The sequence below is a fragment of the Macrotis lagotis genome, chromosome 4 (genome assembly GCF_037893015.1).
Source record: "Macrotis lagotis isolate mMagLag1 chromosome 4, bilby.v1.9.chrom.fasta, whole genome shotgun sequence".
Lineage (NCBI taxonomy): Eukaryota > Metazoa > Chordata > Mammalia > Peramelemorphia > Peramelidae > Macrotis > Macrotis lagotis.
The window spans coordinates 156,073,578-156,100,744 of NC_133661.1; the positions used below are offsets into that span (position 1 = coordinate 156,073,578).

The 27,167-nt window shown below is 35.3% G+C and overlaps 1 protein-coding gene across 5 annotated transcripts in view; it reads right to left on the minus strand.

Moving 5' to 3' along the window:
- Positions 1–27,167, minus strand: part of AAGAB (alpha and gamma adaptin binding protein) — a 71,323-nt gene that overhangs the window by 10,143 nt on the left and 34,013 nt on the right. The window contains exons 6-12 of one of the 5 annotated variants that reach the window (XM_074234464.1): positions 16,069–16,151; positions 14,213–14,306; positions 9,023–9,127; positions 5,541–5,726; positions 4,808–4,857; positions 4,063–4,155; positions 1,359–3,284 (exon numbers count right to left, since the gene is read on the minus strand). In XM_074234464.1, coding sequence (XP_074090565.1) covers positions 4,078–4,155; positions 4,808–4,857; positions 5,541–5,726; positions 9,023–9,127; positions 14,213–14,306; positions 16,069–16,151 — 596 coding nt within the window. In that variant the 3' untranslated portion in view covers positions 1,359–3,284; positions 4,063–4,077. Of the gene's footprint in view, positions 1–1,358; positions 4,156–4,807; positions 4,858–5,540; positions 5,727–9,022; positions 9,128–14,212; positions 14,307–16,068; positions 16,152–27,167 lie in introns of those variants that run through there. The other 4 variants (XM_074234462.1, XM_074234467.1, XM_074234465.1 and 1 more) reach the window with 4 other exon arrangements.

The window sequence follows — 27,167 nt, forward strand, 5'->3', positions numbered from 1 at the left end:
ATAAGTACAAGGCAACTCCCTTTTACTACACATTCTATTTTATAAAAACATAGCTTTGGGTTTTTTGTCATCATACTGCAGTGTTGCTCTTACCATGGACATTTAAGTTCATAGGATCAGAGATTCAGAAACAGAAGGCACCTTTGAAGTCATCTAGTTCCCCCCCATTTTACTTCTTTTTTTTTTTTTTTTTAGTTTTTGCAAGGCAATGGGGTTAAGTGGCTTGCCCAAGGCCACACAGCTAGGTAATTATTAAGTGTCTGAGGCTGGAATTGAACTCAGGTACTCCCGACTCCAAGGCCAGTGCTCTATCCACTGCGCCACCTAGCCCCCCCCCCCCCCCATTTTACTTCTTAAGAAATAGAGGTCCAAAAAAGCCAAGCCATTTGTCCAAGATCATACTAGCAGTTGCAGTTTATGGAATGTTCCAAGTTGTACCATACTTGCTTTCTCTGATTTGCCCAGTCACAAAGTTAGCAAATAAGAGAACTAATATCCAAGACTCCTGATCTTCTCTTCATATTGTTTCTTCAACTAAAGCCATGTTGCCTAGCTGGTGCCTATATTTACTTACTCATATGATAATCTTCTAAAATACTGTGAACTATTCTATAATGTTTCTGGCAAAGCTTCATTAACCATCAACCTTTGTGAACTGTCTCCTAATTTTAGCTCCACATCAGCAGACATTAAAGTCAAAATGGTCCATAGTGTTTTCATCTTACCACAACAATAGCTTTAACAAGCCCTATTTCCAGAAGGAAAGCAAAGCAGAAGGTCCCTTCATTTTTTTCTCTCAAGAAGTGGGCATAAGGTATCATGTAAAGGACTATACAAGAAATGAAATGAAATCACTGCAAAATGATGGTTTTGGTTCTTTATCCCTTCCAGGGCAAGCATTTAGTGTTCCATACGGAACACTTCAAATACTACAAACAGTATACATTTAGCTTTTGAATTTTAACCATCTAAATCTACAGATAGTAAGAAAGCTAAATGGTGATGTCAATCTTATACCCCAAGTGAGAGTTTCAAAATACAAAAATATCTGTAATTGTATTATCTCCAAATTATTATAAACCTTGGCTTTCTCAATTGGTATAATTGTTTGAAATCTGTGGTCCTTTTTACCCTCCCAGACACTATCAACTCTTTTCTTTGCAAACAGGGCCATCAAACTTGAACTCTGAGTTAAGTCTTTTATTTCAAGATCATTGATGAGCTGTATTTGTCAATGTGGGCAGACTGCAATTTGAAATTATCTCTCTATTGATATTAAGGCAACTACATTCATAATACTGCTCCCATGTTCTTTAATATCCCATATAGAAATTTAAACACAATAGTAGTGAACGCTATTTCTTCCTTGGGTATTTAATGAAACTAAGATCATTTTCTGCAATAAAAAAAATCCATCCTGGTACAACCTTTTTTTATGGGATTACTATCAAGGGTCTTGAGTAAGATACTCTAAAGGAGTCAAATTTCCTCTGTTGTTTGAGGTCTTTGGAAATCCATGTGTCTTATTATTACCTTGTAAAAATGTCCATTTGAGCAGTGCTTCAGTATTAAGTGTAAAGTAATGACATGAGTCCCCAAAAGAACTTATATACATTAGTAGAGTTCATAAATAATACTCATTTTAATCAATTGAGCCATGTTTAATTTACAAAATCAAGTTCACAGCTTTTTCCAATCTATTTTCCCTAATACATATGACCTAATTGTTTCCCTAAAGCTAAGGGGGGAAATGCTCCAACTTTCTTTCCCATCTTTATACTGGACTTTGCTAATGTTCTTAATAGAAGAGTGAAGTCATCTTAAAAAAAACATCAAGAGTGTCACAGTCTCTTCTGTGGTTGGCAGTTCACTTTGTATAGAGTGCTGCTATAGGACAATCTTGTATGGGTTGTCCTGTTCTTACTGCTCCCTCATTTCAGTTTCTGGAGAATGTGTAAGAGGATGTGTGAGGGTCAGACTTGCTCCAGTGTGTGATCAATACTAGGGTTTCCACTAGATTTCAGATTGTGTTCCCCTTTGGAATTGTCTCACGTCTGAACCTGCAACCTGGGCAACCACCACCAGCAAACCTCTACTCTTTTGAGACCCATTTCTCTCTCACACCAATAATAAGTAATTCACAAAAGTAGCCTTAAAAAAAACTTCTTTGGGAGACTTCCCTTCAGCACTTCCATTCAAAGGTGCATATTAGTTTTTTTCCATAGGATAACAACCACAAGGACACTAAGAGCTGCATTTATGGAAGGTTCATAGGAAATGTCACGTCCCTGCAGTGAAAGTGCTTGTGAATTTTTTTGTAAATTAGTTTTCTAACACTACCTCCTCTATACCATTCATTGTCACTACTCCACATTTTATTTTGGTTCTTAGAAAGATTAGGATACTTCACTTGTTTGTAAGCACATATGAGGTGATAACATTGCTTTGGGTATGATCAATGGCTGGAGACGATGGCTGGTGACATGGTGAAATACTAAAATACTTGTTATTCCATTTTAGCTTTTTGATGGTATTAGGGCAACTACATTCATAATACTGCTCCCATGCTCTTTAATATCCCAAATAGAAATTTCAGAAGGCTGTCTCTCATGCACAGACACAATAATAGTGAAGGTTATTCCTTCCTTGGTATTTAATGAAACTCTACTCATTTTCTGCATAAATAAAATCCACCCTGTCAAAGATAGGTTTTTCTGGCTTAGTTACAAGGGGTTAAACATTTAAAAAAGCAGAATCCATAGACATTTCTGTAAATTTGTAGTTAGTGATTGTGTGTCACATAGTAAGGTTAGAGCTACCTTACATTTAATTACTAATATAACATGAGGCCTCGTTTCTTTAATCATCTCACAAAAGGAAGATACATCATGGATCAGATAAGCTTGGTTACTGAAAACCAGCTGTGAAAGAAAGTAGATAAAGGCCTGGGATCAATTCAAGAGCAATGGTAACTGAACAGAAATACAGGATTATTTCTATGACAGAATGGATAGCCCATAGTAGCTTGACTCATTTAAATAGGCAAGAATTTTTGTAGCTAATTCCCACTCCTCTAGAATAAAAAGTAAATCCGGAGGAAGTTCACTTCTAATTGTCATACTCTTCATTTCCTTATAATCTGAGGGAGAAGAACCTTCTGTAAGCTACTATTAAGACCAACAATCAACCCTTTATACAGGCTAGATGGTCACATGATGATGAAAATCTCAGCAAAATAAAACAGGGTCCATCCAGGAAGTTTCAGGGTTTCAGCTTCTGTGGAGCTAAGGAGAAGACAGACACAGTTGTCCTTTGTTGTATGGGATGGTTTCTCCTCTACTCCTCATCATCCCAGGAGTAGATGGGAAGGAGAAATTGCAATTTCATGGGGAATGATGAGAGGTCAGGAGGTAGACAGAACTCAAATATATGTGGCTTTTAGGTAGTTGGAAGCCAGCCTAGGTGTGGTGAGTGCAGGAATGTTAAAGCAAAGGCAGCTGTGGTATGTGCATGAAGACAGATTGAGAGGAGGGAACTCTGGGAACAGCCTGAGAGCTAATGGGAGGTTGAAGGCTTCAGCCACAGCAGCGAGGGGCTCATGTGGCTTGCTCTGGTTATTGTGGCATGTTGGGGTATATTCTCAGGAGTAAAGATTGTGGCACTGAGCCCTCCCAGCCTCCCCAACAGGATATATCGATATGGTATGAGAAATGATGAGAGCTCTAAGGCCAAACTGTCTAATAGGAAGCACCTGAATCCTGGACACAGCTTAGCTTTTTCTCTCTGGGTTTCCATGTCCATGGAAGATACCTTGGAGGAAAGGCCCTAGGTGACCTAAAATTTACAATAGTGCTTTGGCTACTTCCTGATGACCTTAAATGTCCCCCAAGGAATTGCAATCACCTGTTCCATTTCCACTCCACAATAACAAGGATAGGGAGGAATTCTTTTATAGGCTAGACATAGGTAACCCCTGTGTCTGTCTTCTCCCACCCCTGCAGTGTTCCAAGCTCCTGAAATCCCTTAACACAATTAAAGTGTATTGTTACCATCTTGGCTAACCAGACACAAAGAAGCTCAGTTTTCTTCATCAGAAGAAATGCCTTCAATCTCATCTCTGTCTCCACCAATTGCCATCCAAAATGCTTTGGCCACCTGTGGACAAAAATTTATTAAGTTATAGGTACCAGCTCAATCCATGCCATATACATGATAATACTTTAAAACTCTTATGAGCCTTTGGTACAGGGAAAAGATCAGTAAATCTAAAGTAGGATTTGAGTTCAAATCCCAGTTGTACCACTTTATTGTTAGGTAATCAGTATGATATAATAGAAAAAGCAAAGCATTGAGTCAGAAGCTTTAGGTCTACACCTTAGCTCTGCTAATTATTGCTGGTATGACCATAGGTGAATCATGCTACTTCTTTGGGCCTCAGTCTCCTCAACAGTAAAATGAGGAAGCTAGACTCAATGACTTTTAAGGTCCATGTCAAGCTCTAAATCTATGATCCTATGTATGAACCTAAAATTTCAACACTATCTATAACTGGATTCCTCTAGCTAGTTATAAAATCTCTTGCTCAGGTTAGATCAGGACTCACTCAAATTCAAAGAAATTATACATATTTGAAGACTGAATTTACTATTGTAACAAATGCTTTCTTATTGTGTAAGTAATGAATAAGTTCTTAATTAACATGCAAAGTTCTGTAAGCACAACTTTTACCTCTATTGAGAAGCAGACATATAACAATTATTATCCTAAGTACCCAGCACAGTTGGAATAAGTAACTCTTTGATCTTACCTTTTCTGCATGCAACTTTCTTTGTTCATGAGGCAAAGTTGCTGCTTTGTCTAGGGAGGAAACAGAATTTCATATAACACAAGAGCCTGAAGACTGTGAAATTCTAACCTCAGATGATATAAGGCCATTTTCTGAGTTGTGTTTGGGAGTGTATTCATTAAAAGTTACGAATTCTGAATCCTCTAGGTTTTCCAGATAAATTGTAATGATGGAGATTTCATATTCATTCCATTTTAATACAGTGTGTGCTGGGGTAATGGGAAGGAAGGGATTAGGGAAGAGAGGGGGGAAAAAAGAAAAACAAAGGGATAGAGATATGATCTCCATGCAACAGAGTTCTTACTTTGTCTATTTACTGGGATTATCACTCACTCACAGATGATTGCTTTGCTGAGATTCCATCCTTTAGTTATTAAAGTTTTTCCCTTTATTCTACCTTTTCTTCCAGTCTCAGGAGGAGGTGGCCCTCTCTTCTTGCTATATGTAAACTCTACCTTGAACCCTCAATCAAAAATCTTTTCCATGCCTTTGTTCCATCAATCATTCTCTCTCATGTATCTTTCATGTTTCCCTTTACCACATCCTTCCTCTAAAGACATGTTCAAGAATTCTCTGGGCTCTATCTATACTTCCTAGAATCTTTCCATGACCTTGAACTCAAGCTATATTGCCATTTTCCTCCTAGCTTTATTGCAAATGCCTAACAATCTGACTCCCTTCAGTTCTTAGTTACCTGCCATCTGTCTTCCATTCTCTATCCTTCCCTTGTAACAATTTTTCTGAGGATCACAAATGACTCCTTCATTGTTAAGTCCAAACATCTTTTTTTTCTTCAACTCACTCTCCTTGACTTCTCTGGGACATCTGACATCACGGGCCACTTCCATGTGGTTAGGAATGGTGCCACCAAAAGGGAGATCTCAAAAGTCCAAGATAAGAAGAGATAAGCCTTGATGGTGATTAAATTTCTGTTTGAGACTCTCACAGTGAGAACTAAGGGACATTTCTGCTTCCTCAGACTTCACAGGATTCTCTTAACTGACAAGAAAAAGTGAGAGTGAAGGATATCACATCACAACAAAGCCATTGGGAAGCCTCCAACAATAGTAAGCCTTGATCAGTGACCTCCATGCAGTAAACAGTGATACCAAACAAGTAAAAACATCAGTTTGCCATCAATATTAACAATGAGACAGAGAACTGAGAATTTTACAGCAAGTATGGAGGGCAAAGGCTCTATAGAAACCTCATGAGAATGATTATATTTGCTATTTCTTAAAGTGTCAATTTGATTGGGACAGTCAAAATGGCAGAATAAAGGCAGGGATTTGCCTGAGAGTTTTCAAATTCTCCAAACAACTTTAAAATAATGCCTCCAAACAAATTTTGGAATGGCAGAACCAAGAAAAGGATTAGGTGAAACAATTTTCCAGTCCAAGATAACTTAGAAGATTGGCAGAAAAATTCTCTCTCATTGGGGTGGTAACAGAGTACTGTCCACCACAGGTGGCACCCCAGCAAGCAGGCAACTTGATGTAAGTCTACAAATGGTCAAAAGGAAATTAAAGGAGACTTTCTTGATGGTAAGTCACTGATGCACTGCCCTTATATAGTTCCAGGTTATAGTCCAGGCAAGAAGGAGCCCCAGCACACTACATCATATGACCACAGGGGAGTGGGGACTCAGATAGAAAAGGGTAGGAAAGAGTTCTTGAGATCACTCACAGTCTAGAGCACTGGTCAGGAGAATAATGACCACACCTCTCCTTGGATCATACCTTGAAAGAATTGAAAACATACAGAGCCCCAGAACTAATTCTGAAGAGAACACAAAAAAACTGAAACTTGGAAAAGTGCTGCCCTCTTTCCCCCATCTCTTCCCCGCTCTCTACTCCTTTCACCCCTGGAACAGAGCTCAATTTCAACATAAAGTTAAAAGTGAAGAAATAGGTTGGAAAAATGAGCAAATTATTATTAAGGAAAATTTCCCTGATATCCTAGAACCAGAGGGTAAAAGAACTTGAAAGAATCCATCAATCACCTCCTGAAAAGAGATCCTAAAGTGAAAATTCCCAGGAATGTTATAGTCAAACTCCAGAGCTCCCGGGTTCAAATATCACAGAGCCACAGGCTTGGAATAATATTCTGGAGTGTGAAGGAGCCAGGATAACAATCAAAAATCACCTACCCAGAAAAACTGAGTATTAATCTTTCAAGGGAGAAAATTTACATTTAATGAGATAAAGGACTCTCAAACAATCCTGATGAAAAGACCAGAATTAAATAGAAAATTTGACTCATAAGAAATATAAAAAGAGGAAGATGATACTTGTAACTCTAAGAACATCATTATTAGGGCAGTTAGAAGAAGTATACATATATAGACAGCAAGGGTATGAATTGGCAATGATGGAATAATCTAAAAAAATAAAATGTAAAGAGATGCATTGGGAGAAGAGGGAAGTGAAAAATAGAATGGAGTAAATTATCTCACATAAAAGAGTTATGAAAGAGCTTTTACAGTGGAGGGGGCACTGACAGCCAGTTGAAATTTGCTCTCATCCAAATTGGTTCAAAGAGGGACTAACATATATGCTCAGCTAGGTATAAAAATCTACCTTACTCAAAGAGAAGCGGGGGGGAAGAGGATTTAGAGAAGACTGTGAGAAGGGGAGGTTGATAGATAGGAGAGCAGATTGGGGAGATATGTTCAGAAGTAAAACACTTCCCTCCCTCATTAAATAAACTTATCTATTTTTTCAACTACATGCAAAGGCAGTTTTTTCTTTTTTTTTATTTAAGGTTTATTCTCTTTTTGTACAAATAATGTTTTTTTATACATTAATAAAATATTCTTGATTAAGAGGAAATAAAATACCCTTCCCCCCAAAAAAATATAAACTTGCTTGAGCGATAAAGTAAAGGGGAGAGAAAAAAATTAAAATTAAAATTAAAAAAAATAATAATTGTAGGTATGGCCAGGTGGCACAGTGGACGGAGCACCAGCCCTGGAGCCAGGAGCACCCGAGCCCATATCCGGCCCTGTACACCCAACAATCACTCAGCTGTGTGACATGCAAGCTTCCCCAACCCCACTGCCCTGCAAAAACCAAAAAAAAAGGGAAAAAAAAGACCCCAAATAAAATAGTAATAATAGTAGGGGCAGCTGGGTGGTGGACAGAGTACTGGCCCTTGAGCCAGGAGCACCCAGGTCCAAATCCAGCCTCAGACATCCAACGATCACCCTGTTATGCGGCCCTAACTAATATAAAACATTTTATTTATTAGGGAAGTTAGAAGGAGCATATATAGATAAGGCACAGGAGGAAGCTGAATACCAAAGTCTAATATATTATAAAGATGAAGTCAATGAGTGATAAAGGAAAGTACTTGGAGAAAAAGAAAGGAGAGGTAGAATGGGCTAAGATATTTCACCTAAGAAGCAAGAAAAAGCTTTTGCAATAAAGTAGAAAGGGAGAAAGTGAGGGGGAGTGAGTGAGTCTTCATTCTCATTAGAAGTGGCTCAGAGAGGAAATAACATACACTCAATAGGACATAGAAATCTATCTTACACTAGATGGAAAAAAGAAAGGAAAGGGTTGGGAGAAAAGAGATGGGGGGAAGAGGGGTTTAAGGTAATAGAAGAGAGGGAAGATTGTGGGAGAGGGGAGTCAGATACAATCCACCTTTGAGGAGGACGAGGTGAATAGCGAATCAGAATAGAATAAATGGGGGGGAGGGAGAGAAATAGTATGAAGGGAAATACAGTTAGCATATTGAAGTAACTTCTCTGATGGACTTATGATAAAGAATGTGATGCATCCCAAAGGCAGAGCTGATGGTATCTGAATATAGACTGAAGTACCATTTTTTCCCCCTGTCCTTATTTTTCTTGAGGGTTTTTTCTGTCTTTGTTGGGGGGGGGGGGGGGGAGAGGGTATTATATTTACTATATATTTACTATATATCGCTACAATAGTGAAAAAAATATATTTGAAAAAATAAAATAAAATTTCAAGTCATCTTGGTGAAATGTTACGGCTGAAATTTTACAAACAAAAATGCAAACCAAAGGTCTGTGGTCTCATACAAAACTCAGTTGCATTACATTTCTGTGAAACTAAAACACAGTGGTAAATTTACTTTCTGCCCATATAGGACTACAGTATACACAATATAAATAAAATTAAGATTTCACAAGATACTTTTGCTTACCTTTCATTTCTTTTAGCTTTGAAAATAATCGTTCAAAATTTTCCAGATTTCCTCCTCCAGTAGTGAGACTGGCCAACTCCTGGATATCCAGATCTAGCATGGGGTCTGAAAGGAATGTTTGTGAGAATATTAATGCAAGGTTGCACATAAGATATATGTACAGAATTCCAAGACTAAAAGGTACCTAACAAACAAAAGCATCATATTCCCTTCAGGTACTATAACAGTAATTTCCTTTCACTCCAATAAATCTTTAGATTCTCCAGAAAAAAGTCTAGTTCCTTTGACTCTCTGAAGTCAGAATTCTTTCTAATAGTTCTCTTTATTTTAGTATATCCTGGTGAAAGAGGATGGCTTAAAATCATTTTCCTTCTGGCAGCATGTTATAGTGAAAATGATACCAGGCTTGAAGTCAGGTAATCTGGGATGAATATTCTAGCACTGAAACTGTGAAACCCTGGGTAAGTCACTTCATTTCTCTTATGCTGGTAGTGGGGCATACTTTATCATAACTTTGCTTTTGTTCTTTTAGCCTCCATTTTGCAAATTATTTCAATTAATTCCACAAATATTTATTAAATGCTTACCATATAAAAGCCAATATGCTAAATAAACACAAAGGAAAAATCAGTCATTGTCTTCAAGAAACTTAAATGCTATTAAGGTAGGGGTTCTGTTGCAGACACCTTTGGTATTCTGGTCAAGGCTAGACCAGACTCCTTTTCAGAATGTTTTAAAATGTATAAAATACATAGGATTACAGAGAGAAAATCAAAGGTTAATGAAAGTAAAAAAGTGATTTTTTTTCCTCCTAAGTTTTTGAAACCTGAAAACTAACCATCAAACCCTAGGGGGTCTGTTGACTCCAGGTTATACTATGAGGGATATTTCATAGAAGTTTTTCCATACAAGTAAAATATTAAAACACTATATAATGTTAAATATTAGCTATTAGATACAGAAAATACATATTTGATTAGATGTCTACTATCTTCTATTTTTATACAATAATAGATGGTTTTTGATAATTATTAGTTTATAATATATTTATTTTAGTAGTTCATGGCTCACCCTCATTAGCATTTCCCCCACACAGCTCTTGAAATTATTGTCTATTTGTTTTTCCATATAAACTTAATTTTTATTTTAATCAAGGTCTATGAAGATACTACTTCATATTCTAACTGGAACTGCATTAAAACCAAGTATATTCATTTGGTAAATGTCACTTTTTATATCTAATCCAATCATAAACCCTGTTCCCCCCATTTATTTAGGTCCTTACTCCCCCAATCATTAGGGTTTTATAGTTGTCTTTATAGAAATTATTTGTTATTTCTAAACAGAGTAATTTCCATATATTTGATGGGCTTTTGTTACTATAAATGGGGTTTCTTCACAAAATTTTCTTGATCTTAATTGTTTGTATATAAGAATTTCCAAGTTTTACATAGATTAAACTTGTATTCTGTGACCTTATATTTATTATCTTATATATGTATAAATATATATGAGTATATATATATGTATGCACATACATGTGTATATATGTCTGTACATTATACATATAAATTGTATGGCATTCAATTTGTTTAAATTATTACATTCATTGTATATATTGTTCTGGTTCTTCTTACTTTAACTCTGTATTAGTTCATACACATCTTTGTTATATCTTATTTCTCTAAATTTTTCATATTCATCATTTTTTAGGATGTACTCCACCACATTCAGGGAGCAGTTTGTTAAGTCACTCCCCAACTGGTGAGCATTTACTTGTGACCAGTTTTTCCTAACAGGAAAAAGTGTCATTATGAAGATGTGGGTGTATATAGGAACTTTGTGTTTGTCTTTAACTTTCTTGAAGCATATACCTAATAATTTTGCATTGTAAATTGCATTCATGGCCTTCAAATACATCATATCACAATCCATCCACAGCCAATCAAATCTAACTAGTCTATTCTTGTACAATGCATGAGTTAGGGCAGAACTCCCTTAAACTTAGCTACTTAGCTCTTAAAGACAGGGAATGCGGAATCTCATTTCTAATCACTAATGAAATCACATCCTTTTAGACTAATTCCAAAAGACTCTTTCTAACGGTTGGCAAAGGCTCCCTCATCCCTACTCCATCCCTGGTTGTATATGCAAATGCAATCATAATTTTTTGAAGTCTCTTTGATTTATTTATTGTGTTATATGTTGATAGTGTTCCTGATTTTTAATTAATCTTATATTCACAGAATAAACCCTATTCGGTCATGAAGAATATTTTTAAAACCATACTGTGTTGGGGCGGCTAGGTGGCGTAGTGGATAAAGCACCGGCCTTGGAGTCAGGAGTACCTGGGTTCAAATCTGGTCTCAGACACACCTAGCTGTGTGGCCTTGGGCAAGCCACTTAACCCCATTTGCCTTGCAAAAAAAAACCCCAAAAAACTATACTGTGATATCTTGCTAATTATTTATTATATTTGTATCATGTTAGGTAAATTAGTCTATAATTCTTTTAAATGCTCTTTTTTATTTTAAAATTTTTTAAAATTATATTTATTTTTGTACAAATGTTTTTATACATCACTAAAATATTCTTAAGAGTAAACATAATACCCATCCCCCAAAATATAGACCCTCATGAGCAATGAAGAGAAAAAAATTAAAATTAAAATTAAAAAAAAAATAATAGGGGCAGCTAGGTGGCGCAGTAGACAGAGCACTGGCCCCGAAGTCAGGAGCACCTGAGCCCAAATCCAGCCCCAGACACTCAACAATCACCCAGCTGTGTGATCCCGGGCAAGCCACCCCAACCCCATTGCCCTGCAAAAACCAATAAAATACAAATCATCATCATCATCATCATGGCAGCTAGGTGGTGCAGTGGACAGAGCACTGGCCCTGGAGTCAGGAGCACCTGGGTTCGAATCTGACCTCAGACACCCAACAGTCATTCAATTGTGCAGCCCTGGACAAGCCACCCAACTCCATTTGCCCTGCAACCCCCAAATAATAATAATAATAATAATAATAATAATAATAATAATAATAATAATAATACACAAAAGCTACTTCCATATTTTTCCACTGTTGCCATTGCTGATCGCAACTCCCTCCATTTGTACTTCCCCACTATCATACACTATATTAAATGTTATTTCTGCCAGGTTTAAAATTAACACCAATTTTTTTTAATTCTAAAAATATTTAGAGTGGTATTCTATCTCTCTCTATATTCATAAATAATCTTTGCCCTATAGAGAGTATTTGTTCTTAGAAAATTTGAAAAAGTTCACTTGAAAATCCATCTGATTCAGGTGCTTTATTTTTAAGGATCGTTTTTCATGATTTGTTCTTTTCTCTAATTACTTCAAATTAATTTTGTCCTACATCCATTTTGATAATTTATATTTTATAGATATCAATGACTTCCTTTATATTGCTTAACATATTAGAATATAGTTATATGTAAAATTCCTTAATAATATGCTTAATTGCTTTTTTATTTATTGTGATCTTTCCTTTTTCAACTGAAATTTTGCCAAATGGCATTCTCTTTCTTTTTCTGATTGCTTTTTAATGATCCCCTCCCTGGCACCTTATTCTTCATCTTTCCAAAGAACTAATACCTACCTAGTTTTACTGTCAGTTCAAATAATTCTTTCTTTTATTTATGTTCTAATGTTTTTAATCTCTCTTTCACCAGTTCTTCCCTTCACCCCTTTCTCCCTTTTGGCTACTGTTTCTTATCTACATACAATATTTATTGATAAGTACTGAATTATTTTAGGATGGACTTTTGCATTTATAATCAATATACATTTTCAAAATAAACCTATTTAAACCAAACTATTTGGATTTTTTCTAATGTAATCAGAAAAGATTATATATTTAAAGGTTTTTAATTTGATGGCTTGGGAATTCACTGATATAGTTAAATCCTTTAAAGATGCAGATTGCAACTCCTATGTCCTCCTACCTTTTGAGTTATCCTTCCAAATACAGATCAATGGCTGGACAATTTTTATAACATTTACACATTTTTTCTCCTTGAAGAGTTAGACCAAACAAGTAATTATGGCTCTCATTTAGGAAGCAGTGCAATTTTCCAGAGCTTTATGCAGACAGCACAATGTTACCCATCAGAAGGAAGATTTGGAGGACTTCATCTCACTCACCCAATTAAATTCCATTTATCTGGATTACTTTAACTTTACTGGAAATCAAGTGTTTGTCAGAAAAAGATGGTTTTTTTTTTTTTGGCCTCCTGGTTATGCCCAGTTTCTTAAATTTTAGGGTAGGGGAAATTGCCTAGGGAATGCCTGGGGTCAAGTGAGACTTTGTTCCAGGGAAGCAGTAATAATAATGTATTTTCTTACTCCAAAACATCATCCCTATGGCTACATACTTGCTCTCCATAGTGGTCAGACAATAACACTTTATGGAAGACTAAAGTATGCTTATATCTTATTTTACTTGCAAAGTGATGATTAGTTTTAGACAAGAAAAAATAAAAAGTCATCTGAAGGGGGTGAGGTTAGGTAAAAAAAAAACAAAACTTTTCTAGCCTAAATAGAAAGAAAGGCCATCAGAAATTCTTTCGACTTCATACTATGCCCTGCTGTTCCATGGTTTATATACAATAGATTTATGAAGACCTGTGTTCTAGCTTTATCTAATATGCTAATGTGACTTTGAACAATTCATTTAATGCTCTTAAGCCTTAGTTTCATCATCTTTAAGGGACTATTAAGAATATCTACCCTAAATAATGGATGCGGAAGTAGTTTGATTTAGTTTTGAAGAGTACAAAGCATTAAAACTATGGAAGTGTCTAATCACCAAAAAAAAACAAAAAAAAAAAAAAACCAAACTACTTATTTATTTTACTTTAAGAAAAAAGAACAAACACTGAAACATACTGTTTCATCAAATGTTAGATAAAATATGGACTTTGTTTCTTTTATCATACTAGAATCTTACCAGAAAAACCAAAAGAACAACAGCTAAATGCTTGTTAAGTTAATGCTTCTTTTTCTGACTCTAAAAATTATAGATAGGGTTTAAATTCACTTTTCTTCTCTTCTACTCATTTAGAAATCAACTTCTTTTTAAATAATTTGTAACAACATTTCTTTTCCAAAACAACCAAACTAAACAAAAATGTGTCTTGGTTTCCAAGGAAGAAACTTACCTACAATACTATCAACCTGGGAGTCAGTTGAGTTAGAAGCACTGTCCTGATGATCAAAGCAGCATTCAGTTTCATCTCCTATAGGCAAATGAGGCTGTTGGTTTAACAAAGTAAACAACAAATATGTTACTTCAGAATTAAAGTCAGGTAAATTCACATTTTAATTCCCAAGCTTTCTTAGAAGGGTGAGAATGGACCATGAGTGATCAGTTAAAAAAAAAATTCTTTATATACAGACTTAAAGACAAAATTATTTTGTTTGATTGAAAAGAAAACAATTTACAGCTCTTGATACCTTCACATAGACAACTACAATTTATAAAAAGATCCACTAAATGTTCAAAATATCCTTCCCAACTTGATCAATTTGGAAGTGAATAAAAAAAAAAAAATTCTAGAAAATTTGAGTCAAACCAGGTCAGGACGACAAGCATGTCTTAAGTATGTACTATGTGTAAGGCACCCTGGTAAGTCCCAGGGATATAAAGAAAGATAAATCTAGCCCTGACTTCAAGGAGATAACATTCTAATTGGGGAGACACATGGAAATCAATACTTACAAGATATGGATAGCAAAGAAAGCCCTGTTAGCACTGGAGCTGTGTAAAATTTTCCTTTGGCTCTGGCACACTGACCAAGGTAAGCTTTTTACAGAAATTCTGCCACATGGAAGACTAATATTTGTATCTTCCCAACCATACACTAAACTCTCTGAAGGCAAGAATGATCCCTTACACAGATCCTTGGGGCAGGGCTCAACAAAGGCCTCTGAGTGATATGAAAGCTTTCTCAGGCTCTTTTCTCAAATGCCCTCCCTATTACATGTGGCTCTACCTGGTGTCCCTTCTCTTCTCTCTACTATCTTACCTCATGAGTTTATTAACTTTCAAGCTGTCACCTCCAGACAGATGACTACAAAGCTCTCCACTCACATAGCCACCTCCTTTGTTTAAGCACTTGCCATCTCTTGCCTAGACTACTGCAATAGCCTCCTAATAGGTCTTCCAGTCTCCAGTCTCTTTCTTCTCCAAACTATCTACGGCCTTAGTTTCTTCACTTGCAAAAAATGAGGAGGTTGGAATAGAAAATCTCGAAGGACTCTTCCCATTCTATAATCTTCACAAAAGCTGCCAAATTGAGGTTTCCAAGGTACAGCTTAAAAACCTTCAGTGGCTGTTTTTCTTCCAGAACAAAATACATTCCTCTCTGTTTGTCATTTAAAGTTCTCTAAAGCAGTTTCAACTTTTCTTTTCAGAGGTTTGTCTTACTGTCCTTCATGGACTCTCTCCAGTCAAACTGGTCTACTTGCTGTTACCTCACATGACATCCAACCCTCCCATATCTGTCTTTGCACAGGCTATATCTTAGATTCTGAATACTCTCCATCCTCCTGCTAATCTTTGGGATCCATAGCTCCCTCATGAAGATTCCCATGATTATGAATTACCACTAAGTTAATGCTATCACAGGCCTGGCATATAAAAGAGACTTAATAAATATTTCATAAATTTAGACAAGAGTACCACAAAAAGAGGTTGTAAACAAGTTGGAAAAATTAAGATCCTTCAATAAGAAGCACTAAATTTGGGGATAGACCATGAACAAAGAATAAAGCAGAGCTCTTGAGATGAGTTTTGACTGACAAATGATATACACATACATCTGCTTCCTATCTCCTCTCACAGCTATAAGCAACAACTCCATATCCTTAAATTGTTTAGTTGCTTTTCTGCCCTAAGGACAAAACTGCTTTTTTAAAAGAGCAACTCTCTCCTAGAAAATATGACAAAGAACATTACAACAAAGAACAAAAGGGAAGATCAAAGAAGATAAGAGAAATAAAAATTACTCTTTACTTCAGTGTGATGGTTCTCAGTTGACCCAATGTTACAGTTTGCACCAGCCAATGAACTGAGAAGGCCAAAGCTTTGGTTTCTTTCTGAAAGGGGAAAAAAATATTACTGAAAACTTAAGTATAATTCTAACTGTTAAAGGTATAAATCAATTAAGATAGCAATGTTATATTTCATTATTTGAAAGGCTCAAAATGGGATAAACAATCAAACAGAATATTATAATCATTACCAATCAAATAAATCATCATTAATTACACAATTCTACAAAATGAAAAGCAATACATGATAGGTGATTTCCTCTATCTAGATCCTGAAGAACAGCAGTACTTCCTGGAATTTAGAAAGACTCGGTTTGTTTGTTTTTTAAAGATCCTCTTTTTTTAAGAAAGTTTCACCAGGAAGGATGGGAATTCAGAGAAATCTGGAAAGACTTGCATGAAATGATGTAGAGCGGGATGAGCAGAACCAGAAGAACATTGTATATACCATAACAGCAATATGGGGGTGATGATCAACCTTAATGGACTTGCTCATTTCATCAGTGCAATAAATAGGGATCATTTTAGGGTATCTGTGATGGAGAATTCCATCTGTATCCAAAGAAAGAACCGTAGAGTTTAAATAAAGACCAAAGACTATTACCTTCAATTAAAAAAAAAAAGTTGTTTTATGTACTACTTAATTTTGCTCTTATATTTTATTTTTTCCTCAAGGATTATGATTTTTTTCTCAACACATTCAATTTTGATCAATGTATATAGCATAGAAACAATGTAAAGATTATCAGAATGTCTTCTGTGGGGGAGGTGGGAGGAAGGGAGGTTGGGGGAAAAATTATAAAATTCAAAACATTACAAAAAATGATAGGTAGAAAGTTTCATTTCATGAAGCCAGGTTACATAGGTTATAAAAAAGAAAATGAACTGAAAGCATACATGGTGTAACATAGATGGAAATGGATGATAGGTGTGTCAGCAGTCTAAATAATATAGCCAATGAGGAACTTTAAACAAGGAAATGCATTGTAGAAAGAAAAAAAATGGTCTGGACATGAAATGAGAGGTGACAGATGAATAACCTCATGAAGTCAGGAGAAATTAAAGGAGGTCCCCAGTATATTGGGTGGACCTGCCTGTGGCAAATTTATGGAAGGACAGGGATAAGAGTTGTATACCTGGGAAGGCTAAGCTGCAATCTGTAATTTTGAGAGGGAAATACGTAAAACTACGAGAGATAAATCTAAATATTTGAAGATATTTCATATGAACTTAATGTAAGTTTCTTAAAGACAGAAACTTTTGGGGTGGCTAGGTGGTGCAGTGGATAAAAGCACCAGCCCTGGAGTCAGGAGTACCTGGGTTCAAATCTGGTCTAGGCACTTAATGATTACCTAGCTGTGTGGCCTTGGGCAAGCCACATTGCCTTGAAAAATCTTAAAAAAAAAAAAAAAAGACAAAAAGTTTTGTTTTCCCCTAAACTGATTGCTATTTTTAGGACAATATGGCCTATAAAGGATTATTAGTTTGCAACATTTCTATATCTTACTATATGGTCAATTTTTGTACAAGTCCAAGTAGTACAGAAAAAAAGCAATCCTATTTAGAAATAGTCATAAATCTTTTAGCTCTGGTACCCCCAGGAATTTATTCAATCCTATATTTTTTCTTTTGCTTAACTTTCTGTTAGATTTGTCCCAAACTGGGAGAGGGGCAATAAAATTTCCTGCCACTCCTATATTACTTATGGTTTTTAATTTTTCACTTTAATACTAATATTGGTTTGTTATCTAAGGTTTCTTTCTGCATGTTTTCCTTACTTATCTCTTTTTATTCTGCAAATGTCTGAATTTTGCTGTCTGATTGCATGATTGTAACCCCCTCTACTTTTTTGGATTAATTTGATTTTTAGTAAATTTTTTCTAACTTTTTAATTTCATTCTATGAATGTCTTTGTTTTTTTTTAAAGCAACAGATTATTAGATTTTATTTTCTTATTCAATCTACTATTCCTTTTCATTTTATCAGATTAATACACTTCATTTAAAGTTATGAGTAGGGTTTACATTATCTTCCATTTGTTTCTTAAACTGTTCCCTCTACAGTGGCATTTCATTCTCTTTCTTTGGAAACCAAATACTATCTCTTCTGTTATTTTAGTTTAATACGCTTTAAGGCAACTCTATTCTCAATGGCTAACTTCCTCTTATCCTCAAGTTGTACACCTCTCATTGTGTTACCTTTCCCCTAATTTTGTAGTTTGGTTTAACCTATTCTTTATTATTTCTTCCTCTTGTCTAGTAATTTAATTCTTCCCCTCGCAGTTAAGCAGTCAAGTAAAATCCCTCTTGCTATCTTACCCAACTTTTGTTCATTGTTTTTAAAATTGCATTTTTTGTACCTTTTTCTAAAAACAGATTTCTTTCCCTCATTCACTTCATTATTTATCTTCCCTCTCTATCCCAGAAATTTATTCTTTGATTTACAAATCTTATACCTACTTACACCTTCTTTAGTCTTTGTATTCCTGACAGAATTAAAGTTTCTGATTTACTAACTTTTGTGTTCTCTCCTAAACAGTTTTCGTGTTAGTACATTGTAGATCTAGACCCTTGCATCCCACTCTCCCTTCTCTGCTGAATCACATTCTTAGAAATTACCAATTTCTACAAGTAAAAGATGATAGTAGAAATTTTCCTAAGTCCCTGATTGTGAAATTTATTATTAATCGTTGCCCTTACCACGGTCATTTTTTCTGATTTGCTCTGAAATCTCCCTGAATCCATTCCCTCATGCTTGTATGGGTGTCAGCTGACCCCAGGGGCTCAGATTCCCCTTCTAATTCTCCTGAGGCAGGCTGAGTGGTTTCTCTAAGCACTAAATCCCTAAAGATTAAACTTCCTCTAAGGTCTTCATATCCTTTTACAGAATCTCTTCATTCCCCCATGGAGGTATTCATCAGTGGCAACCCCTCCCACCACTGAAACAAGATTTCACCCTTTTTTTCCTCCCTGTTTCAAACCCTCCCTTTGCTTCTTTGCTCACTGTCCTTTAGGCTCTCTTCTTCCTGAGAGATTACAGAAGTTAATTTCTCTTTATTGTTAGCCTTTGGAAAAATGAATTTTACTAATTGATTAGAGGACATTTTCCTTCCTGTCTTCTTTTCACATCCCTTACCCTTCTTATATATCCTTTCATTCTGTAATCTAGACCTACCATAACAAAAAAAAATTTGATTCTCCTGAAACTGGGATATTTTGTGGTTTAGTACACATCTTCACCCATTTTATCTGTCTTCTGCTTTCAGCCTTGTCTCCTTATGTAGTCTGGGGCATCTGAAAAGCAACTACTTTGTTTAGGTCTAGTTTTCTTTCTTGAAATACTCTGAACATCTATTTTTTTTTAGGTTTTTTGCAAGGCAAATGGAGTTAAGTGGCTTGCCCAAGGCCAAACAGCTAGGTAATTATTAAGTGTCTGAGACCGGATTTGAACCCAGGTACTCCTGACTCCAGGGCCAGTGCCGTGCTTTATCCACTGCACCACCTAGCCGCCCCAACATCTACCTTTTTTTTCAGGTTATGTTGAGACCCATACAGCTTTGTCTCAGTTTTCTAATGAGCTCCATTGTACTCTCAGAAGAAACAGAAGAAATAAGCATTGATTAAATGCCTAGTGTCAAGTATTGTACTAAGTGCTTTACAAATATTATCTCATTAATCTCAGCACCCCCACTTTACAATTGAGGAAACTGAGGCAGACATAGATTAAGTGACTTTGCCAAGATCACACAGCTGTTAAGCATCTATGGCCACATTTGAATTCAGGTCTTCCTGAATATTTTTACTCACTGTACCAAATAGCTGGCCCTAACCAAGCAAGCTAAAGCCTTTTGTATTTCTGCAGCACTGGGAGAAGTTTCAAAGGTTATAAGAACTGTAGAAATTGTCTGGTTGGTTATGTGACATATAAACAGCACCTATTTTGTTTTTGTGTTTATTGACCCAGTGCCTAATATAGTGGCCTTAATAGATGCTTGTTAAATGAATGACTGAAAACTTAAAGCACATTCTTCATTCCCAAATGAATTTCCACTTTGAATAGAACTCTGAAGTAATAAGGATGAAGTTCCAACAAGTTTTCCTGGTAATGTTTATTCCTGTTTAGTCAATGCAAAGTCTTTGCTTTCAAATGATATATAAAAGAGGCTGCAATAAGTTTTTCAGTTATTCCTACTAGGCTCCACCCATAACTATCCTTATTAATACCAATCCTTATCCTTGTTTCCTGTTTGGATGCCCTTTCTAATCTGTTTCAAAAAGTAGTCATCCTCATTCCCTTTGTAAAATTTCCCAGATTTAATCTTTAAGAATTGCATGTTCATATGCTTAGACCATAAATAATTCTAAGGACTTTTATAAAATGATGAAGAATGAAATAAGCAGAAGACTAATTTCTACAATAAAAACATCAATCAAAAAACAAACAACTTTAAAAGCTGTAAAAACTAAGATCAATACAATGATCATTTATGATTCCAGAGGTCTGATAATGAAATACACCTCCATTACAGAGGTGACAGATTTAGGGTACATAATTAGAAGCAAATATTTTTGCATACAACTACTTAGGGAATTTGTTTTGTGGACTATGAATATTTATTGGAAGAAATTTTTTTTTCCTTCCACAAAAGTGGTGAGGGGTAGGAAGGAGATAAAGCAAATTTCTCTTAGGATATTAGAGATGTGAAATGTTGCATGCATTCTCACATAAAAACACTTTATCATGAGTTTTACTTAACTTTTACTTTGTTACAAGATACTTCTCATGGAATGGAAGTACTCTCTAAATGTTTGTAATGTAAAACAAAACATCAATTTTTTCTCATTCACTACCTATTTCCTTGATAGCCAAGGAGCCCACTTTCAATTTCATCACAAAACAATGTAACTAGAGAGAACTGAAAAATAGGTTTGATGGGATTAGGTATGCAGGATGAGTATTTGCAGATTTAAACCCCAAAAGTGTTTTATTCAAGTTACAATATATTTTTGAATAATTTGTTCTTGATTTTTAAGGAATCATATGATTCACAGGGATTTTATAAAAAAGGGGAAATTTGAATAAGAAAATTCGTGTAACATAATATATACTCTTCAAGATTAAAAGGTTTTATTTGAATAAAAAAGCATCAAACAAATGTTAAATAGAAAATCTTTGTGTCTGTTGTTGGAACTAAATGTTTCCAAAACTAATTTCAAATTTTCCCCCCATTTGCAGTTTAAATTTTCTCCCTTTGCTATCTGCTAGTTAATTATTTATATATGGTAGAATCAGATACAATTCACATTGCCATGTAAGCAAAGTCTGAGAAATAACCATGAAAAAAATAAATGACTTAAGACTATTCTCCAACTACAGACAGTCTATGGAAACACAAAATGACACAACAGACAATGAATTGGATTGGCATCAGGAGTCCTGGGTTATAATGCTGCTATGCCACTAAACAGCTGGGTGACCTTGGGCTAGTTAGATTCCCTATTTGGACTTCTGTTTTCTGATCTAATAAACTGAGAGAGACTGAGTAGGGAATTTTATAAGGTTTTGTATAGCTCTAACGATCTATGATTCTAAGAGCAAAGATGAATTAAATAGCATTTTTAGCTACGGTTTTAAGAATTTAAAAATTACTAATAACAACACACAAAAGGAGAATACTAAATGTCAAAACCCATTACAAGCACACACTGACAGCTAAGTGTTTACAGTCCTCGTGACAATTACAACAAGCTGAAAGGACTTTTCTCAGCATTTTCTTATAAATAATGGAGAATTTAGTCAACTGAAAAGACACAGTCCATTATGTTCCACTGCTTATATTTTTAAGATAGCAAGGAAAACTGCAAATTATCAAGATTAGAGAATTAGTTTTTGTTTAACACAAAATCAGGTTGACTACACATTAATATTATGCTACTCATGGAGCTCTTGGCTCAGAAAACTGTAGAAGCTAACAAAATTTTATGTACCTGCAGTTAATGCAGGACTTCAGTTTTACCAGTTCAATATTTAACCAACATGCTACCCCAAGTGAACACACTGTAAAACAATTCTTCTGGTCGAAGAGAATTACACAAACCCCCTTTCCTGTTTGTAAGCATTCTCCCCTGTCCTCTAGTTTTAAGGCATGGAAATCTCACCCTTACTAAAATGGTTTTATTTCTGTAGCAGGTACTTGTTGAAATTGGCTCTATTATCTATAGCTTTATTATGTCACAAGTTGCTAGCTTGGGAAGGAATTATTCAGTCTCAATTGATTCTTCAACTTCTGGTCTGGAGGAAGGGAAGCCAATAAGCAATGCCAAACAAATTATTGTGGTATTCAGTATATTAACCCTGCTCTTATAAACACATTTGATTCAGTTCTGGTAGTCCAGTAAACCAGCACCACTGTAACTGAAAATATGACAACATAATTAAATAACTTTAGTCACTGAATAGGTTTCTCCCAGAAAATGTCAGAAACAAGATTTCGTGCTGTGTGAACTAAAGGGGGTGAGGAGAAGCTTGTTTTTTTTTTAAAGTTAAGTTGAGAGAGAAACTGAAACGCCCATTTTTTTTTAATCTGTAAAGGCCTCCTGTGATAATTTGCTTCAACTCTTATTTCATAGTTAACTAATGGCAGGGCTGGATCTAGAAGGTTTTCGATTCCTGATCCACTGCTTAGGAAAATAAAGAAGCATCTTATGTTGTGACCTGCTTTTCTTATAAAATTACTATTTTGGAAAGTTCTCCTAAACAGAGACAACCGTCCATACACACACAATTAAAAACATCAACACAAGAAACCAACCCAACAAAAGCAAATAAACTAACTTCCCCCAAATATTTCTGGATTTCTAGGACTTCATTCATCCAGCATAGAAAGGATAGTTTTTGAAAATCACTGTTTAAGCAAGACAGCTCATTTTAAAAACTATCTGTTTCTTTGGTGTTTGGGAGGAAAAAAACAATTTGGAAACTTAATCCACTTAATGATGAAATAAGGCAGGGCACAATGCCATCTTCTCCATTTTTTCTAAGAAATATCACTTCAATTTTATGTCATCAATAAAGCATCAAAAGATCTCCTATTTCCTTATGTTATAACCATGTAGGAGTAAGGGAAGGAGGTGGAAAGAAAAGAGAAGATATAAACTTTCTAAACTTTAAGAAAGTAAGAAACATTCTCTGCCCTCAGGCTAATTACACTCTAGGTGAGTGCTAAGACACCTATACAAACAGCTATAAAGTAAAATAATGCATGAAAAGAACAGCTCGAAAAGTAGAAAATACTTTTTGTTTGAAGCTCGGGTAGAGAATAAAGACAATATTGATTTACATAAACCTTTTTTCTATAGATATTACCCACCAAGTATTTATTGTGTATTACATTATATTTAAGTTGGAGTTTTTCTTTTCCAAATTAAATAAATTATACTTTCCTTTTCAATTCAGTTTTATTTTGGGCTCCAAATTCTCTCCCTCATGCTCTCTTCCTTCCCCATTGGGAAAGCAAGAAAAACAATACCACATATATCAAGCCAAAAATAATTCTCACATTATCTTGTGTCTCCCCCCAAAAATACATACTTACACACACACACACATACACTTCAATCTGAACTCTTAAGTCCATTATCTCTCTATCAACATGAGAATAGCATGTTTCATCATGAGTCCTCTGGAACTATGATTGGTCATTGTATTTTACAGGGTTCATAAGCCTTTTAAAGTTTACAACATTGCTTTTATCATATAAATTGTTCTAATTCTATTCATTCCACTTTATTATCAATGGATGTAATCTTTCCTGGTTTTTTCTAAAATTATTCTCTTCATCATTTATTATAGTATAATAGTATTCCATTACATTTATATACCATAACTTATTCAGCTAGTGCCCAATTGATGGGAATATGCCCAGTTTCCAATTCTTTGCTACTACAAAAAAGAGCTGATCCAAACTGTTTCCCAAAATGGTTGAACTAAACTATGCCAATTGCAAAACCTTACATTTCAACTCTTTTGTGTTGGATGTTGGCCTAGAATATCAAGAATGTATATACCCACATCTTATAAAACCTTCCATAATCATATTTTATCTTTATCTTTACATGTTGTCTTTATATCTAGAATTCAACTTCTTCCTCAATTAAAAAGTTACTCATTTCCTTCTAATCTTCTTCCCTACCCTACTCTCCACAAAGTTAACTTTTTTATAATCTACTGTTGCTTCTAGCATGTTTCTCCAATCCACAAGATAACACTGACCAAATTTAATACTGACCATAACTATGAAATCTCAGTTGAGAAAGAAGGGTCTATATTTGAGTACAATCTTGAATCCTTTAACTCTATCAGAAAGGAACTAAGTAGTAATATACTTTCACATTAAAAAAAGTCTTATCCTTTATTCTATTCTGCCTGGCAAACTAAAAAGAAAGTTTTTGAGTTTTTTAAAAAAATATTAAGTCATAGAAATAAAAGATTCAATTAATTATCTTCAAAGAAAATTACTCACAGCATTATTAAAAAAAAGGTTTTACTCAAAGCAATAGGCTTAGTTTCTAAGTCTAGTAGTACCACATCATTTTTGATTCATGAAAGCAGGATATATCCTTCTTTCTCTGTTCATCTTATTGAGCAAAAGCACATTTGACAATAAGAATAGAAAGAAGCCTCTGTTTGTCTTGAGAGACATATTAGGTGTGACCATGAATTAATGAGGTTGTTTTTCTTACCGCTCCTTTTTTTTTTTAAACCTTTTCATGTGTCTCTTGAACCTCCTGTTTGATGTCCAAATTTTCTATTTAACTCTGGTCTTTTCATCAGGAATTATAAGAATTCTTCCATTTCGTTAATGTCCATCTTCCCTGGAATAGAAGGCTCAGCTTTGTGGAATAGTGGATTCTTGGCGGCATTCCAAGCTCCTTTGCTCATCTAAATACCTCATTCCAGGCCCTTCCATCCCTTAATGTTGATGCAGCCAGGTCCTGCATAATCCTTACTGTGGCTCCTTGATATTTAAATTGTTTCTTTCTGGCTGCTTGCAGGATTTTCTCTTTTATCTGATAGTTCTGGAATTTGGCCACAACATTCCTTGGTGTTTTCATTTTAGGATCTTTTTCTGGAGGGGATCAATGTATTCTTTCAATAACTACTTTGCCCTCTGGTTCCATGATATCAGGGCAATTTTCCATCACTAGATCCTGTAATATTAAGTGCAGGCTTTTTTTCTCTTCAATATTTTTCAGGAAGTCCAATAATTTTCAGGTTGCCTCTCCTTGACCTATTCTCGAGGTCAGTGGTTTTGCTGATGAGGTATTTTATATTTTCTTCTATTTTTTCCTATTTTTTGATTTTGACAGGCTCTTGCTCTCTCATGAAGTCATTAGTTTCTGCAGGTTCCATTCTTTTTTTTTTTTTTTAGGGAGGAATTTTCTTCATTAACCTTTTGCAACTCCTTTTCCAATTGGTCAATTCTACTTTTGAAAGAGCTTTCCATTTGCACAATTGAGGATCTGAGAGATTTATTCTCATTTTGTGTATGTCCAATTGCATTTTCTAAGGATTTGTTTTCTTGTTGCTGGTTCTTCTGCTCACACACCTGTGCCTGAGGCAGAAAGTAGCCTGCTATTGTTTGTTCTGGGAAGAGGCCTCAGCTACAATAGAGGCATGGGCTCAGAGTTCCTCAGACCAGAGGAACCCAGGGATGGTGTCCACAGCTATCCTGCACAAGAACTCTCCCCCCAGCCCTGTTGGCAAGCTCCAGAGGGTCAGTGCCAGAGGCTGTTTTTCTTAAACCTTTATATAACCAAATAAAAACTCTTCCCCGCTTCATAGCAGTGACATTACTAACTATATATTTTACTTCAAAGATGTCACGATTGCTCAAAATCGTTTTTTTTTAATCTCTACGGAATTCTTTTCAGAAAGTTCTTAATATGGTGAATCTGTCCCCATTAAGGGTAAATTTGATTTCTAGAAACCACCCAGCAGTCATTTGAAGCCATATGATATAAATATGACAACTGGAAAAGCTGGAGAATAACACTGCTGGCTTAAAATAAGGAATGACTAAAAAGCAATGAGATAGAATTAGTGTATGGATTGTGAAACTGGTTCTAAAGTGAACACCCACAGAAAAGTTCCAAAAATATTTTCAACAAAGTGCAATAGTTTTGGAAAATAGATACAGTTTTCCAAGTTAATCATTTTGAAGAGATAATACCCATTTGGATATATATATTCTGGTACATTAGTTTATAAAATTAATAATTTATTTCCGAGACAGAACTGCTTTGTCCATTATACCCTTATTTACTAACACCTTCCCTCTACATAAAAATATTGAACACCTTGTTCCCTTGAAATTTTTTTTTAAATTTTCAGATACAAGTTATCTTTAGCATTTGAGTAGCTTAATTATTAAGATGAGATTCTGAGATTATACAATGGTAGAATGAGAAAGGATTGTAGAGATAGCCAACTCAGTAGTTCTCATAGCGCAGGCTTCAGGGGATACCCTAAGGGTCCCCAAGGTCAGGATTATTTTTCTATAAGAGATACAACTTACATAAATAAAAGCTCTTTGGTGGTGGGGTCATAATCCCAAAATCCACATGCCCAAGGTTATACAGGAATGCAGTAGAACCTGGACTAGAACCTAGATTTTATCTGAAAACAAATCTTTTTCTACTATATATTCCATTTCCTTTTAAAAATTTGATGCTATACTATTTACTATATACTTTTGTGATCAACACCACCTCTCTATCTTAAAAATCTTATTTGTCGGGGTCACTGAAAGATTATATGACTTGACTAGGATCACCAAGACAGTATGTGACAAAGCAGGACTTGAACCTAGACACCACACAATTAGAACTCTCTGTGAACCCAATTAAGCTGCATAAAATAGCATTAAAAGCTTCTGAGAGGGGCGCCTAGGTGGTACAGTGGATAGAGCACCGGCCCTGAAGTCAGAAGTACCTGAGTTCAAATCCAGCCTCAGACACTTAATAATTACCTAGCTGTGTGGCCTTGGGCAAGCTACTTAAG